Source organism: Pleurodeles waltl, chromosome 3_1 (assembly GCF_031143425.1).
Source record: "Pleurodeles waltl isolate 20211129_DDA chromosome 3_1, aPleWal1.hap1.20221129, whole genome shotgun sequence".
NCBI classification, from domain to species: domain Eukaryota; kingdom Metazoa; phylum Chordata; class Amphibia; order Caudata; family Salamandridae; genus Pleurodeles; species Pleurodeles waltl.
The window spans coordinates 557,743,294-557,760,335 of record NC_090440.1 but is presented as its reverse complement, the minus strand read 5'-3'; the positions used below and the strand labels follow the sequence as shown (position 1 = coordinate 557,760,335).

The 17,042-nt window shown below is 47.4% G+C and overlaps 1 protein-coding gene across 1 annotated transcript in view; it reads right to left on the bottom strand.

Moving 5' to 3' along the window:
- Positions 1-12,757, bottom strand: part of ADAMTS7 (ADAM metallopeptidase with thrombospondin type 1 motif 7) — a 431,623-nt gene extending 418,866 nt beyond the window's left edge. The window contains exon 1 of the mRNA XM_069222951.1: positions 12,381-12,757. Coding sequence (XP_069079052.1) covers positions 12,381-12,477 — 97 coding nt within the window. The 5' untranslated portion in view covers positions 12,478-12,757. The remainder of the gene's footprint in view (positions 1-12,380) is intronic.
- Between the last annotated feature and the right edge of the window lie 4,285 nt (positions 12,758-17,042).

Sequence of the window (17,042 nt, the reverse complement as noted above, 5' to 3'; positions counted from 1 at the left end):
GCCTCAGGGGCAGGAAGGGCCGAGTATAAACCCGGGTTCCAATCTAATAATCACATCCTACCCCTCTCCATCGAGCCCCGGGCACCTCCAGACCTGGCGCGCGCCCCGTAGCTCTGGAGAACGCGGGAGGGCGAACACCTGCTAGGGCAGCACTGTGACGTCGGCCCATGGAACTAGGCACAAATATACACTTGCAGGGCTTTAAGTGGGATGAGAAAAAGAGGGGGGTTCGAAAAGGGCAGGGCCTATATAATAATGGAGGCGGGTGCGTAACTTGGTTATTAAGAATGGGGGGATGGGGGAAGCTTCAGCTTTCCCAACAATCGATGTGGCATTAGAATAATGTAAAAATATATTATAGGTCAAGCAGGGTGCACAAGAGGGACTTACGGGCAGCGGGACGGGGGTGGGATATGGATTGGTAGGGATACTAAGAGAGAGAAAGCACATTATTTTGTGAAACAACCAACATTTTTTAAGTCTTTCCGAACAGAGAGAGGGAAAAAGAGTGTGTGCATTTTTGTCTGTGTGTAAAAATTCCTGGCGAAATCTGACAGACATCTCACCCTACCCGACTGAAGGCACCTGCACCCAACTATATATCACAATAAACATTTATTAGGGGGTGTAACACCTATGGGCAGCCCCTCCATGTGAGCGGAAGAGCGTCGCCCCCCCCCTGAAAAAAATGCGCCCAAAACTGAAGAATAAGATGGTAATAAACTTTATTACCATTTTATTTTTCAATGCCCCGTCCTGAACCAAGTGTCAGGACGGAGCGGGGCAATTGCTGCCGAGTGGCAGCAGGGAGTTGTGCACTTGTTTAAAGTGAGCATGTCCCTTTGGCCGGCCATCTTGCGACGACTAGCCCGGCATCGCACTTTAAACATCTTTAACCCAGCTGTCTTAAGACAGCTGAGTTAGAGAAAGCATAGGCCTCCAGTGCTCTTGTGAGCGCTAAGAGAGCCCGCTCCCACTAATCCTGAATGAAAGCAGCACAAGGATTGGTTAGTGGTGTTTCCTGGTCCCATGCGTTGAAGCTTCTGGGAGCAGGAGGAAGATGCCTGCAGGTAAGGAATTTTTTTCCCATTTTTTATTTTAATATTACCCCCCGCCGTAAATATAAGGCATCCGCCACTGGTAACACCACCCCTCCCCCCGAAACTATGCCCCTGTATCGAGGTTGTTTAAACATATACACTAAAATGTGCGTCTGATGCCACTGTAGCAACATATTTGAATTGAATCGCAACTGACATATGTGACCATTGCTCTGTGCACTTTGCACAGAGGCCCTAGTATTGGACGACCACCTATTCTGTACACCTTTTTGCCCCTGACAGGCACTGAGAGAAGAAACCCGCACTGCCTTCAGCAGAGCACTCAGTTGCATCCCATTATAAACAACTGGATGCAACAATTCGAATTATGCACAGGGCAAGAGTAAAATGCCGCCCTAAAAAATTAACACAACATCCTGGAAAAGCAAACATTCATAGGGAATGAAAAGTTCCGTAAACCACGCAAAATATAAGCAGGAACCACGTGGATTACTTTAATGTTTTTTACACACGTTGTTCAGAAATCGATGGGTGCTTTTGCATGAAAAGTTAAGGATATGTAGAAAGGGCCAGAAAGGGACCTGTTTCGATATTCTTTTTAAATTACTACTAGGTCTGAGATTCAAGGGACCCAGCCCACTTAAAGCCATGTATAACCAGGGCCACTGGGAATATGTGATCGTGCGGCTGCAGCGTTTTTCATAAAATTATAGATTTACTGCATTTGCCACATAATCCATTATCTGCTGCTTAATCTGTAGATTTGAACAAAAACAATTAGATTCTATTTTAAGCAGTACAAAAGTTACTCAAACCGCAGCAACATGTGTTGCCAGGCAGCGGAGGTCCCTTTACAAAGACTGGCTGGTAAACATTCTGTTGCTTGTTGCTATATTTGAGTGTTAAACTGGTACCAAAGAAGTGCAACCTATAACTAGACAGTTTTGACAAGTGTAAAATGTCCAAAATAATAGCATAATACTATCACAAAATGTGCTGCACAATGCCCTATTATTTGCCTTTTCTTGCCGCATAATTTACTCAACCCTGCCACATAATGTGGCCTTCCCCTAAAGCATAATTCCAGTGGCTCCGTGTATAACTCACATAGAGAACATGCTACTTGGCAAAATAGATGGGTCAGCGTTCAACCTCTACCTTTGTGCAATAGATTAGTAGTTCTAGTGAAAATACAGGAAAACCGGAAGATAACTAAAAAATAAACGGTGTGCAGAGCCAGTATCCCAGGAGCTCTGAAATCAGGCCTGAGGTAGAAACCTTTGGACTCCGCAGGGTGGAGGGGCGCGTGCCCTTCTGATAAACTCTACACACTGCCCATGTAAACGCACCCACGTGATCACAACTTGAGCACATCAGTGAAATGTCAGGTGCTGGACGTTTAGCCTACACTGGTACCTACTCTGAGCCCTTCTCTCCGCCTTAACAAGCTGTGTGACACCCAGCTCGCGAGTTTTTGCGTGAGTTGTGGGCTTGTGGGGCTAGCGCTTCTCTCCAGGGGTTACACACTAGCAGATTGTGACAGAGAGCATTGCTAGGAGGAAGGGTGCAGTCCATGCACGTCGCCAGTGCCACACGAGGCGAGGACAGGTGAGGGAGCCGCTGTAAAACCTAGAGGAGTAATGTTGTTCCACCTCGTTAGCAAAAGGGGCTCCCGGTTGATGCATGTGGTACCCTGAACCCTCTGGAGACCGCGCAGAGAGACCTTGCGGCCTCCGGGGGTTGGGTTGCACTTTAAACTTCAAAAATAAACAAATCTACGAATGACCTTAAAACACAGCGACAGCAGCAACATCAAGAGCACGCATCAGAGTCCAGACAGCATCCCTCTCTCGGGAAGAGACCGTCCCCGGCATAGCCATGGCGTCCTTCTTGGGCGGCCTCACTCGCCGCCCCATCTCACACCTCAGTGCTGCTGCGCCCCTCCGGTAACTGTCTCGCCCAGCACAAGACACCCCAGAGCAACCCATGCTGGCCCTTACAGGCCTGGGCTATCTGCAGTGAGCAGCTAACCATTTATAATCCTACACATTGTGTATGTTCTCACACCCAGCTGATGCCACACGGCTACAGGCCCACAGAGAGGGCTGCGGCAGCACTCTTCCAGTCTATTAGAATGCACACACTGAAACTGGTCTCTCCCCCAGGCCAAGACAGTGCATTCAAAAATATGGGATGGTGTACTCCTCAGAAAACAAGCAAGCATTGTCAAAACCAATAGGTCTGGCGTGAATGTTGAGACCTGGCTAAAACATTTTCAAAGATACTTTCTGAATGCCATGCATTTATGAGATAAAGAACTCCGTGTGTTATTATTCAATATACTTTTGAGGTGTAAAATAGTCTGTCATGCATTGCATTGTAGGCACCCACCAGCAGGAGGAATTATGCACCAAAAAGCCAATAGTATGATTTGAGAGAAGAAATACTCCTCTGGGCAAATTCAAAACCACTCTATGTATATTTTAAGTATTGGTAACACTAGGTCATGCAGCCAGCTACTCTGTCAAGCTAGATCAAGAAAGGAAGCCCAAACCTGCTCTTGCAGGCCTAGCAAGGCTAATGACCAACTTAATGTCGCAGACATTCTGTGACACACCTTAACAATTGCAATAACTGAAATTGTAAAACAAAGTCATCTGCAGTAAAGGTGCACACAGGGACCAAACCATATTCTGCTATGACGCAAAGTACAGGTTATCTAGAAAACTACTGCTGACTGTTCAATGTTCACAAAAATGCAAGTGAACCATGTACAACCTTTTTTCTGACAAATACATTCAAAGGCCATAATTGTATGTTTAAACCTTAAGAAGCCTTTAGAAAGCGCGAGGAGTAGCTCTAGAAACAGAAGGCAGCCAAACATCTTAAACTGTATAACAAACTGACTACCCGATAAAAATAAAACACATCTTAATATTAGGAAAAGTCAACATTGATGCTGTGACTTGGATCTGTTGCTTCACATTACAAATACAACAGATCAAAAGTGGTTGCTGTATAAACACATTCTCATCAAAACAAGCCCTGATTATTATTCAGACAGTGGATTTGCATTACAAGTGCTGGTTCCCTCTGACATATTAAACATTGTGTTTTTAGGTATACCTTGCAAATGCAGCTGTCCACCTGACCTATCATTACTAATTTTTAACTACATACAGACCACTTTTGCTCCACCTAGAGCAGAACCTCACTCTATTGGCTCTTTGATGTATCTATTGAGTCCTTGCATTACAATGCATGAAGGTCTGTTTTACATCTCAAAAGTGCACTGAATCATCACACACTAAATCCCTTTATCGCATATGTGCATTGTGCAAAGAAAGCAATCCTTTTTTGTTTTATTTCAAGGCACTTGGCTTTTTTAACCAGGTGAGAGGCTCTGACATACACGTATACATTCGTGTTTATACACACACACCTATGCATGCATAAGCAGACAAACTGCAGCTCCTTAAACTAAAATAAGCATTGACGACGCCAATAGGTCTGGCTTTAATGTGGCAACAGAGAAATACAAGCATGCACAAATGCACTTTGCATGCGTTAACACAGTAAAGTCAGACCTATTGGTTTTACCAGTGCTTGTTAGAGTGTATAAGAGGACCCCAGTGGAGCATAAAGCACAGTTAAAACAGCGCGGGAAGACGTAAGGAGATAAACCACTGCATTGCTGCACAGTTGTTAGTCGTCTCTTTTGTAGCCAGTGTGCAGTCCTCACTCAGCCTTGGGGGTTAACTTTGCACCACAGAATTCCTTCCATAAACAAGCGCAGGTTGCGTGTGAAAGACACTGTGTGATAGTGATAGCAATGCTCGGCAGAATGCTAGAAGCCCGTTGTTCCCCTCACAAGGGGCAGGCGCTGCTTGCTGCGGCTGTCTGATTTGCACAATAGACCTATTCTTCGTTCTTCTTCGCTGTGCGCACCCATTGCCACGCTCTGAAGGCAGCACGTTGGCGCTATACAACTCCTCGGGGAAATAAAGGGGCGTGTCTTTGCTGCATCGCGTCGGGACTAGCCCCTCTCAGAGTTGCGCAGTGTGCGTAGCACCAGTTAACCCGCAGCGTCCTCTCGACTGCAACTCCCGGGGAAACACCTGATGGACTTTACAGTTCAACAGTTACACACGGTTTCTACAGGGCCCAGTTGGTATCATGTGAGTTTTTTGGACAGCTGAGTGCCTTCAGAAAACATTTCAGTTCATTCTGTCGCCTGGGGTGTTTATTTAGTTGAGGGGGCGTATCTTCGGGGGAGGTGTTTGGGGTGTTACACCCCCACCCACCAATAAAATGATGAATAGTTGGGTAAAGGTGGTATGGAGACGTGTTTGTAGGATTTCACCTGGATGTTTGCATGCACACACTGACAAAAACACATCCTCCTCATCCCTGTTTTGAAAACCCTAAAAATGTCGAATGTTTCACAAAATATTTTCTCTCACTTCCCCTACCAATCCCTTTCCACTGCCAGTTAACGCCCTCTCATGGGGCGTATTTGTCGTGTAATGTATTTTAACATTATATGCCAGCGTGATTGTTGGAACATGTGTTACCCCCTCCCCCCCCCCCCCCCCCCCAACACACACACACACACACACAGCTGACTGACCAGGCTACGCCTGTTAGTTCCATTTCTCACAACTTCTCGTGCAGATCCATTGGGAAAACATCAAGTTTTTCAGACACAGAAGCAGGGTCGTTAATGATGCGAGCTGGGATGGGGGCGGTAATGCTGCGTAGGGGTATTTGGACCTCAACCCCTAAAAGTGTTCATTGGCTCCAGAAACCAACATGTCACCTGGTTGTTTCTGAAACGACGCCCGTTTCCCCTCCCCTTGACGTCTGTCCATGTGCAGCAAAGGGGGGGAGGGATGTACAGAGGCCTTCTGCCAATGGCACAGCCCTAGTGACATGATTTGGAGAGCAGCTCAGGCCACGTGAAACAGTTTCCCAGCCTGGTGGGGCTCATGGACGGTTCCACCGCTGCACTGAGAGTGGGTGGGTTCGGCTACCTTAGAACACCCACGCAAGGGATGCTGGTACTGAACTTTTGGAGCCGTTCACGCCACATTCAGCTCTGACTGCTAACGATTTAAAAAGCAAATTCCTCAAGGATTGGGTTGTCCCCTCGAGCTACACAATTCTTATCCTCCTTCTTCCCTCCTTCGGGGCTTTCAAGAAAATCGGATCCCATGAGATAATGTTTTTCAGTATTAACACATGGCTGTGAATAAACCCACTGTGAGAGCCTATCCGAGGAAAAACACTGAGCTTTGGGAATATTAATTCTGTCTGTTGGTTTTAGACGCACGTCCTCAGGAAAATGTTTTCCTAATAACTCAACCGCACTTGGTTACTCGCTCCCTGAAGGATGAGAGCTTGAGTCAGTCGCATTAAGATCCAGAGCCTCCACCTGTGGCTTGCAAAGAAACTGGTTAGAGGCGTCCAATGCAGACTACTTCCAGAGGTCTCGGCAGCGTGCACCCCTAGGTTAAGTCTAGCGGGAGGAAGGCGCTTTCAGCTGCCACCTGAATGTCGAACCGGAAGATGCGCCATGTGGTCTGACAAGGAGCCCCATGGAAGGCATTGCTGGTTGATACAGCGGCTCCCACTTTTAGAAGAAAGTTTAAGGGGTATCGAGAGGAGGAATTTAAGTGTTCTTCCTAGTAGAGGGATGACAGGATGTCTGGCATTCCTCGTCGAAAGGTACTTGTAAGTAATACTGTTCTGGGGTTCCAAAGCCAGAGAATACACCTTGAAACATATACGCCTTGGGTAGCCAATGAAGAAATATTCTGGCTTCCCACACAACCACATTTTATCAGTTCACAAACAAGAGTTGAAGCCTTCGGGTCCGAGTATTTTAAGTTAAAAGGCCCGAGAAAAAGACGCTGATATGGTCTAGTATTAAACATATTTCAATGTCACTAAGGACACCGCTGTAACCAGTTTGTGTAACTGGAAGAAGCAGCTACTTGCAACAGAACTAATTTGGGTGTGAAAGTCATCTGTCAAAAATACCCCTACGTTTTTGGATTTTTCTGATATGGATATGTTTGCTTACAGAGTGTGCTACCTCTGTCTTAAAATCATTCAGACACTTACTAGAATGGTCTACGACCAGAAGTGTACCATAAAATGATGGAAGCCCCCTCAGAATGTAATGAGGTGTCTCCAAGTCTCACAAATAATCATTCACATTGGGCTGAATGAGTACCCCCCTTGAAAGGTTGGGAGCCTGCTTGAAGGGTTGGGGGGGCGCTGTGTTCAGAAATAACTTTTACGTTTTAAAAGCAACTGCTGTTTCCTTGCATGCCCATCAGTTTTCAGGCAACTATAAAAGTGGAAAGAAAACCAGGTGATTAACGTTTCTGCTGGAGAGTTCGAAATTTTGTCTAGTTGCAGCTTTGACTCATCGTAAAGCGGAACAGAGGGTTAATGTGCCTGCTGCAAAGAACGTGTTCATGCAGATCACAGAATGGTAATCCTCATTGTTTTGTGTAATATTTATTTTAAACTGATTTACATAAGTATGATATATTGCTTCTGTATAACGTGTGCGTGATAAAACAAAAGAAACGCATGGGAGAGAGGGGCTGTGAAGAGATGAGAGGCACTGTTGGAAGGTGGTAGCGAGGGACTCTGTAGAGAAGGAGGTCACGGGGAGTGCGACAAAAGATTGTTGCACCAGGTGCCTCTAACTCTAAAGCTGTCCCTGCATGAAACGGGTTGAGATTGTTGTCTTTGCTTGGCATGATAATAGAGACCAGGGTGCGTCGTGGGTGGCGTGCATACCACGAGTGTACTGAAGATATTACTCCACGGTTGCTTGGTGAACATTGAAGTGTGGAGGCCATCATGGTGAGCCGAATGGGACTCCACAAGAAAGCAAAACTTTATTAGAGACTAGCATCTGTGGGATGGTGTGTCAGCCTGTGGACATCCTTGTCAGAAGGACATGGTGCTCCTACACCCCTTAGATGTCACCATTTAGGTCACCCTCGCCAGTAATAGCCCAATCCACCACCGTACAGGAGGGAACAACTCCTTGAAATAGATTAAAATGTTCTCACTTTCAGGTCTGGACCCAAACTGATATATGGTGTGGCATAAACAAATGTTGAAGAATTCCTGCAATAATCCACAATTTTTTTGGCAGCTTCGAAATTGCAGCATGAACAGTGACTGTTCTATACTTTGCCAGCACTGACCAACCCAGATAGGAATGTTCTGAAAAAGGCCCCACAATACTATCCCTGAGGGAAGGAGCGCTCAACGCTTCAGAGAATACAGAGAAAAGTACTGAAACGTGATGCAGGTTGAGAAGCCAGGCAAGGAATGTGTCCAATAGAGTCTCTGTTTAATGGAGGATAAAAGGTGGACAACTCTACTCTTTCCAATCCTAGCTGAAAGGAGGAGCTGAGAAGCCCTTGCAGAGTACCATTTGTGGGAGGCAGTGCTCTGGGCCTCTAGGCCCTGACTCTTGCCTCTATTTTATCAATAAAGAAAGAGTTCAGATTGGCATGCCGTGGTTAGGAGGGCATTGTAGGGGTAGGGAAAGAAGTGCAAACAGTCCCCACGATACGAGCTTTCTCAATTAAGTGCTTTGCTATGATGCTAGCATCTGTGTAGCTCATGATCTAACATTAGGATGGCTATGTAGCGCTTTCAGTAGTCGGGGGTGATCTTCTAAACAGTTCTGCATGTGAAGAATTTGCTGTAGTGTGAAAGGGTATTTTCACTTATTGCTTCAGAGTGGAGTAGGTTGTGTGATTTTCAGTGGAAGATAATTTGTGCAGTTCATTAGATTTCTCATTCTTGAAGAGACACAGTTACAAACAGTTGTGGCAAGAATTTGAGTTCTCTAACTTTTAGAACATCTGAGTTCACCCACAGCGAGGCTTGTAAAGTCTGAGTAGGTACAGTAAATGCAGTAATACACTGGGCTATCTTACTGACTTGATTTGAATTTGAACTGAATTTATTGTTTACAATTAATTTAAATCATTATACATGTTTTATAGCAATAACAGATATAGGAACATGTTAATATTAAAACAGCATGATGGACAATGTATACATTATCTAAAAAGAAAAGTCATGAAATGTATTCTTTAAAATCTTGGTATGCAGTTCTGAAATCTATCAGGTACCATTTCTTTCCAAACAGAATATATTCAAGCCATCAATTTCCTATTTCTTTGGACGGACTATTTGAGTATCTCCCATTAGGCAGTTTTCTAGGTCATTCTACAGCCTAATATAAGTGAGCTGGATGGGAATACTACTCCCTCTTGAAGTGTTTTACTATTCCTATAGCAGATTACTTTAAAGTGACTTCAATTGTTTGGAATTATACGGGGCGTTAAGTCTATTCACAACTATTGTAATACATTTTCCAAAACTTACCGACTTTTAATGGACTTTTAGTGCCCAAGCAGTATATCGAGGCACCCCTGCTCTTATGTGAGCAAGATCACTGATCACTGATACAAGCACTTTGCCCTTCCGGGTCACAGGGAATTTGCTGGACATCTATTCCAGGCAGTGCGGCCATTTACCATTAGAAATGGTGAGGACCGATGTCTCGTGAAGCGTGCACGTGCAAGCTGGAGATCAACAACCTGCTGCAACCCATTCCAACACGGTTGGGTTCCCAGAACAGCGCAACATTGTTACTGGGCCTCCAGGGTACAGCAATGCTGCTCGTTTACTGTGCACAGAAGTCTGCACATTATCATAGCATGCACCGCGTCCCCTCAGCTGCTGCTGTGGTTCGCGCCTCTGAGGGAATCCAGCTGGTGACCGGAGGCCCCATCCCTCTGTGGCAGGAATGCCCATCAAGCCCTGGCCATGGCACCGCCTGCCTCACGTTAGAGCGGGGGGAATCAGGCAGTGGCATAACAATAGTCCCCGCGGTACTGCGGAGGCGAGCTCTAGGGCCCCCCTCCGTACATCCGGCACTATTATGAGCGGCTGCCCCTGGCCTGGAAGCTCCTGGCTGGGTCGGGGAAGAAAGGGGGGCCCTCCGTGCAGGCGCCCCGCCCAAGTTTAGTTACGCCACTGGAATCAGGGGTTCTTGGGTGTCATACCTGGCTAGTTCGGTCGAAAAGCAGATAAATCCTGAATTTAGTCCTGGATTGATATTTACGTTACATTTAGAGCCAGAAATGAATCGATTTGAAATTTGGGAAAGTTCTGAATTTAACTCAGTAACACATTTTGGTCGTCCTCTGCAGGGTAACTAAGGAAACCAATGAACTGCGAGAGTACACAAGACGTAATGGCGTTAACATGAAATATGTTCCTATCCTTCGCGCTGGCGGTAAGTATTGTTGGCACGCTTCAGTACTGTAGGGACCCATATGTGAAAAGGGATCCCGAAGTGATCCGTTTAATAGCATTGACTCGTGAGCCCTAAAACTGTGACAATGACACTGTGTGCACTGAGATCCTGGTGACTGACAGCGTGTGCAGTAAGACCCCGAGGCAACCCCTATGTGCAAGTACCGAGACCGAGATAGCTGACCTTGTGTGCATTGAGACCATGAGGCAGATGCTGTGTGCACTAAGGCCTTGATGACTTACATTGTATGCACTAAGAACTAACAGCCTGAGGCAGACTCTGTGTGCACTGAGACCCCAGAGCAGACCTGGTGTGAATTAAGGCCCGAGGCACGAAAACCCTAGTGGAAAACGCTGAGTGCCCGACTCTGGGCGCTAAGACCCTGAGGCAGACTCCAAGGCCTATATTTATACTTTTTAGCGCCGCATTTGCGCCGCTTTTTGACGCAATTACCGGAGCAATGTAAGTTTTCGCCGCTTTTGCGTCAAAAAATGACGCAAATGCAGACGCTAAAAAAGTATAAATATCGGCCTATATGCATTAAAACCTGAGACAGACGCTGTGTGCACTAAGACCCTGGGGCCGACGCTGTGTTCACTGAGATGGTGAAGACGATGCTGTGTGCACTAAAACCCTAGTGACTTGCAGTGTGTGCCCTGAGGCTCCGAGGCAGACTCTCTATGCACTACATCCTGGGGCAGACGCTGCGTGCAACAAGACTCTGGGGCAGTCTCTGTGTGTACTGAGACCCCCAGAGCAGACCTGGTGTGGACTAAGACCTGAGGCACGAAGACTCTGGTGTAAACGCTATGTGCACGCAGCTCCTGCTTACACTGTATGCACTACTAAAACCCTGGTGATTGATTGTGTGTGCACGAAGGCCCTGGGACAGGCGCTATGTGCATTAGTACCCCGAGGCAGACCTTGCGTACACTAAGACCCTGGGGGTAGACGCTTTGCGCACTCAGGTCCTGGTGGCTGGCACTGTGTGCACTATTAAAACCCCGGTAAGTGAATGTGCACGAAGGCCCTGGTGCAAACGCCGAGTGCACTAAGACCCTGAGGCAGACGCTCTGTGCAGTAAGACTGTGGGTAGACGCTGTGTGCACTACACACCTGCGTAACCCCTCCCCACACCCCCACTTCAGCTGAGCGCCTGCGGTGCCATGGCACTCGATCCCCTGCGAGGGGTGGGTTCTCAGACACCAGACACCAGGTGCGTGTGGCTTGCATCGGGGGGAGGGTGGGGGGGGGGGTACCTGACCCCCCCTCCCCCCCAAGTCATATAGAACACTACCCTGGGAGCCATTCCAGAGCTTAGCAGGCACCCAAGACCTAAAAAGTGTTGGGAGCACCAAACTTGTCCCATGTGTTCCCAGGCTCGGGGCACCTTGCACCCTGGCCAGACCTAAGCCGTCTGTGAGAAGATGGGCTACATCTGTAACCTCCCCCTAAATGGCACTTTACTAAGGAGTAATAGCTGGAGTGGGGTCGGAAACTAAGGGCACATTTCAATTATCTCTCGGGGCGATATCCGTGACCAAGGCGCTCTTGGCAGGCATGGCACAATAAGTGGTATATTCACGGGACATTTAGATTCACTGTCAGGAGAGGCGGACAGTGTGTAAAGGTTCCAGGCTGAAGCTTAGAGCAAGCAATTTCGGTCGAAATGTGGTTCCATCTTTAACTGTCCGCTAAAGTGCACCAGTGGGGTTGGAGCTTAGGTTCTCACAGGTGGTCAGCTGGAAGGCAGCGCGCCCTATCTCTCTGCACTTTGCTCTTCTGAGGACCCTTGGGCACGCACTAGCAGCCTTGGTGACAATGAGCTTCGGAGTAAGACAGAATCGGCGGCGCTCAAGAGTTTACAGTGTCAGCAAAAAGTTAACAGTGTGATTTGACCAGGGGGTGGCAGGACCCTCCGGTGAAGACACCTCCTGATCCAGGGTACGTACCTGGTCCCCGGGGTGTCCCTTCCGAGGAGCTGCAGCAGCAGGCGGTCAGCAGTCCGACGAGGAGCAGGGGGGCCGCAGAGGACCTCGGGTGCCGCATCCTGGGTTGTGGGGGGCCGCAGTCGCACTGAGCTGCCACTTAATGCCTTGCATGGGTCGGTTAGGGACAGTCAGCCCTGGGGAGGTGTTGTTGGGGGGGGGGGGGGGGGCTGCAGTGGGGAGGGCTCTGCGTGCAGCGGCGGTATGTGTGGGGGAGTTGGGGGGGGCTAGGGGCAGATGTAGGTGGTGCAAGCCCCCTCACCGGCTGCTGTTTCTGCGTGAGTGCAGCCAGTGGGAACTCCAGGCTGCGGCGCTGCCTCCCCGGTGGGCGCTGTGTGTCCAACGGGCAAGGGACAGCCCCCTTTCTGTCCAGGGCTTTCCCAGCGCCCCTCCTTCCTGGCCGGCTCACTTTCACTGGATCCTCTGCACACAGCTCGGGACAAAGACCTCGGGCTAGGGGGCTGGCAGGCAGAGGAGCCCCCTACCATCTTTGTTCCTCCCGCGCTGCAGCCAGTGCCCCCGCCATCACCGGCTTTCTCTCTGTCGGGCTACATCTCAAAGTGATCCGAAGGCAACGCCCAGAAAACTTCGCAAAAGTCTGGGAACTTCAAAGAAAGTCAAGAGATTTCAAAGAAGTCAAACTTGCTTCAAGGAAAGTGTCAACAGCCCAACAGAATGTTAAAACTACAGGGAAAAGTCCCCCGACCTTCTGAGAAACTTTTCATCCTGGGGAACGACACACTTGGCATCCACGGAGAGTCTTCTAGGAGCTGCAGAAGTCTAGGATACACGCACAGCTGGGGTTGAGGGGCTCAGGCTCCCAGTGCAGGTTCAAGCAGGGGCAGCACAGACAGCGTAGGAGGGGCAATAGTTTGGAAGGGCAGAGCCAGCTGGGAGGTAAAGCTCAGATGGGGAGGTGGAACAGCATGGAGGGCAGGCTCGAAGTGCCTTAGTAGAGCAGGGAAGGGTCGTTTGTTCTGCAGTGTGAGGGCTGTAGTAGGAGAGAGCGGCTCGGCTGGCTGCCCTGGCTCTGTTTCCAGGAGCTAGGCACACATAAGGACAAGACAGAAGGAATTCCCTTAAAGGAGGGAGATGCTTTCATCTGCCAACTGTGGGATCATTGGTGTAAGGGCGCCACCAGGTGTCCAAATGTAGAGCTGCGCCCAGAAAGGCTATGCAGTCTGAGTCTCAACCCTTCCTTTGATATCTATGTACTGGAGTTTGCAGGTGCATTGTACAGGGTAATCAGGGCACAAGTCCTAAGAAAAGAAGCGGGGGGACTAACCAAGTTAGACAGTATGCAAGTGACATCACGGTGCCTGACATCACATGTGACATCACAAGAAGTGGCATAATGGCATATGATCTCACAGGAAGTGACATCACAAGATGTGACATAAAATCTTAAGACCTCCAACCCATGCTTAGCAGGTCTATCATGAGTACATTTGAGTGAATTATGAGATTTAACAGATGAAAGCTGATCATTACTTAAGTCTGTGACTTGGGTTCCCTGCCCGAAGAAATTAACAGCTCAAATGTGGATGACATTTGCTGACTAACTATGGTAGACAAGCCACTAAGTGCTACAAGCTAGGCATACTAAACGTGGTACCAAGAACAAATCATTATTTGTGCAGTGTAATAAAATCCTATAACTATAATTGTGCATATAAAACTATAGAATTTAATAACCTACCTAGCACACCACCATTGTTTACACTGCACACTTTGACCATTATCAAAAAAATACAAGTTGAACATGGCATTTATTCCAGCACAATAGTTTATCAGGTATACTATTTCACCTCTCTAAGTCATATATAGAGTGCACATGACAATTGACTTGCATGTGGCTTCTGCCGTTCCATCTGTGAGTTGCTATAGAAGCTGGATACTTCATCGCCTCCTGTCAATGCAGGGGCGGGGAGTGTTACAGACGTGCTGATGTTGGGCCACTTATTGGGCATGCAAAGGCTTTCTATTCCACTCTCTTTTTGCTGTCATAGACAGGAAATATCATTCAGTATTAGCTCTCAAGGCTTTGGTCACGTTTGTATGAAACCATTCAGTATGGTGACCCTGAAATCCATCATCCCCTTTATCATGAAAGGTGACTATCTGCAGGACTCCTACTTTTGTGTCCCGATTCATGTGGACATCAGTTCCTGAGATTTTCTCTAGACTGACAACACTAGTTTCAGACCCCCTCCTTTGGCTTGCCAATATCACCACATGTTTTCAGCCAGGTATTAGCACCTGTTTTCCCATACTTGAATGACTGGTTGCTTTCTGGTCCTGCTCATTTAAAGGCTGAGGAAGGAGTTGTCAATCTGGCCACGTTGTTGGAAGAACTGAGACTGCTGTTAAATCATTAGAAATCACAACTAACTCAATCACAAGCTGAACGCTTCATTGAAGCCTGTTTCGACACTCATGTGGATGCAGCATTTCTACCAGACAGCAGGAGGTTGTCCATTATGTCCTTGGGGCTGTCAGAACACTCCAAGGAGACAGCCAGATGTTGTCTAAGGACACAAGATCTATTAGCAGCTTCCACAGTAGTCATTCCCTGGGTGCGTTTTCACCTGAAGCTAAAGGCTATTCACATTCTGGCACACTGATCCCCAAGCTCCACAAAGTGCAACCAATGGATTCCCTTGACCCCCAGTGTAGTCCAAGATCTGTCATGGTGTTTGAAAAAAAAGAACTGAGGGGGATTCTTTTTCAATATCCAGCTCCAACTCTACTGACCATGTATGCCAGTCTTTGGGGCTGGGGTGCAATTCTGGGTGGTCAAGACCAGAAAGCCCAATGGACTCCCTGGGAAAAGATTCAGTATTCCAACTGGAGAGAATTATGTGTGGTGCTAAAATCTCTCTTGTTTTTTTGGGCATCGTTTTAAGGAAGAAATATGTTAATCAGGACCGACAACCAAGTAAGGAAGGTGCTATTTGAACCGTCAAGTGGTGACAAGAACTGAATCTCTGAACCACTTGACATCTCCGATATTTATTTGGGCAGAAGCACATCTCTGGACATTGAGAGCAGTTTACATCAAGTTAGTATTAACATTTGGATGGAAAGTCTGAGTCACAACTTACCATCCTCAGTGATGTACCGCTTGTCTATCCAATAGTTCAATCAAGTATGTCTCAGGTTTGGCACCCTGTGGTTGGACTAATTTTCCTCTCTGGAAACGCAGTGGCAGGGTAAGAGGAGGGACTAATTATTGTCTTCAGGATATAGGCATAAAACAAGGTGTTAGTGGCTCTATTGTATTTTGAAAATTTAATTCGAATGTAGTGGGGGTGTGAATGGGCTGTCAGAGAGGCAGGATCCCTCGTTGTTTTAGGGCTGGGGCGAGGAGGACTCATAAATGGGGCAATTAAGATTATTGTAAGTTACTGGGTCATTCATTGGTTCACAGAGATTTGTAGAGTACTACAGTGTGCTTTGTGGTTAGGTCAGGCCCTGGACAACAGAGGGAGTTCACTGAAAACAGTCCAGTAAAATATAGTGTTAAGGGTTTGCTGTTGGTTGGCACCCACTTTTCCAGTTCTTTGCTGACGATGGAAAGGTAAGTAATAGATTGTTGTAATATATTAAAGCTTGTTTGAGTAGGAGCATCTTCCGACAATGATGCCCTGATGATGGTGGGCTCAAGAGATTATGAATCCTAGCAAAACAGCTCACATTGTAACACCACAGCAAAGTACAAGGGCAATGATCATAGTTTCAATAAAACTAAAGTGTATAAATTTTGTCAGTTTCGTGTTTTTTTCATACTATTGATCCTTTCTGAAAAATGTATCCAGCAAATTTTGCACTGCAAAGCACGAGGGCAACGATTCTAGTTTCAACAAAATTAAAGCGTATACATGTTATTTTTCTTTTTTTCATGCCATTGGACCTTTGTGGAACCTGTGTCCATTGGATATATAAATAGCCAAAAACGTCATCAGCTTCCAAGAGACCCTTACCGCCAGTCGTGCGAATCATGCACTGCAATGGTTGAGATTCTGGCGTAGGCAAGTGCCCCTTCTCCGATGAGCCAGGATATCCTACTTCTCACTTTCTTGGTTGTGCGGGGGTGGCCCCAGGCTTTAGAAGTTTTCTGCATACACGAAGACCTGAAAATTCCTGGATACACTGCCTACTTTTTCAACAGATGCAGAACACAGTGACCCGGATGGGTGTATAGAGGGATGAGGGAAGCCAGGTCATTCCTAGACACAGACAAAGAGATCATACTTGGGCCACAGGTCACCATCCAAAGCGAACCCTGCCTCCAACATCTGCACGTGACACTTATCTCTCCTAGGCAGAGAACTGGAGGTCACCTCTGACCAGCGAGGAGTCCTGTCTATCTTGGTATCCCGGCCTGTCTGAGCTCTGTAAGTTTAGCACGTACTTTATGGAAAGGGACTTGAGGCCCCGGACATGGAGGCTACCACACCGTTTATTGCTTGGGTCCAGCACCAAGCTAGCCGGACATCAGTGTTTGGGCTACTGGCACACAGCGTGTTTCCAAGCCAGCCACGTGGGCCAGACTGGCACCAGGCCCCAGGTTGGTTAGTAGGCTCAACAACATTCAGCTCGTGCTGGAAAGCCAGGCACATAAGC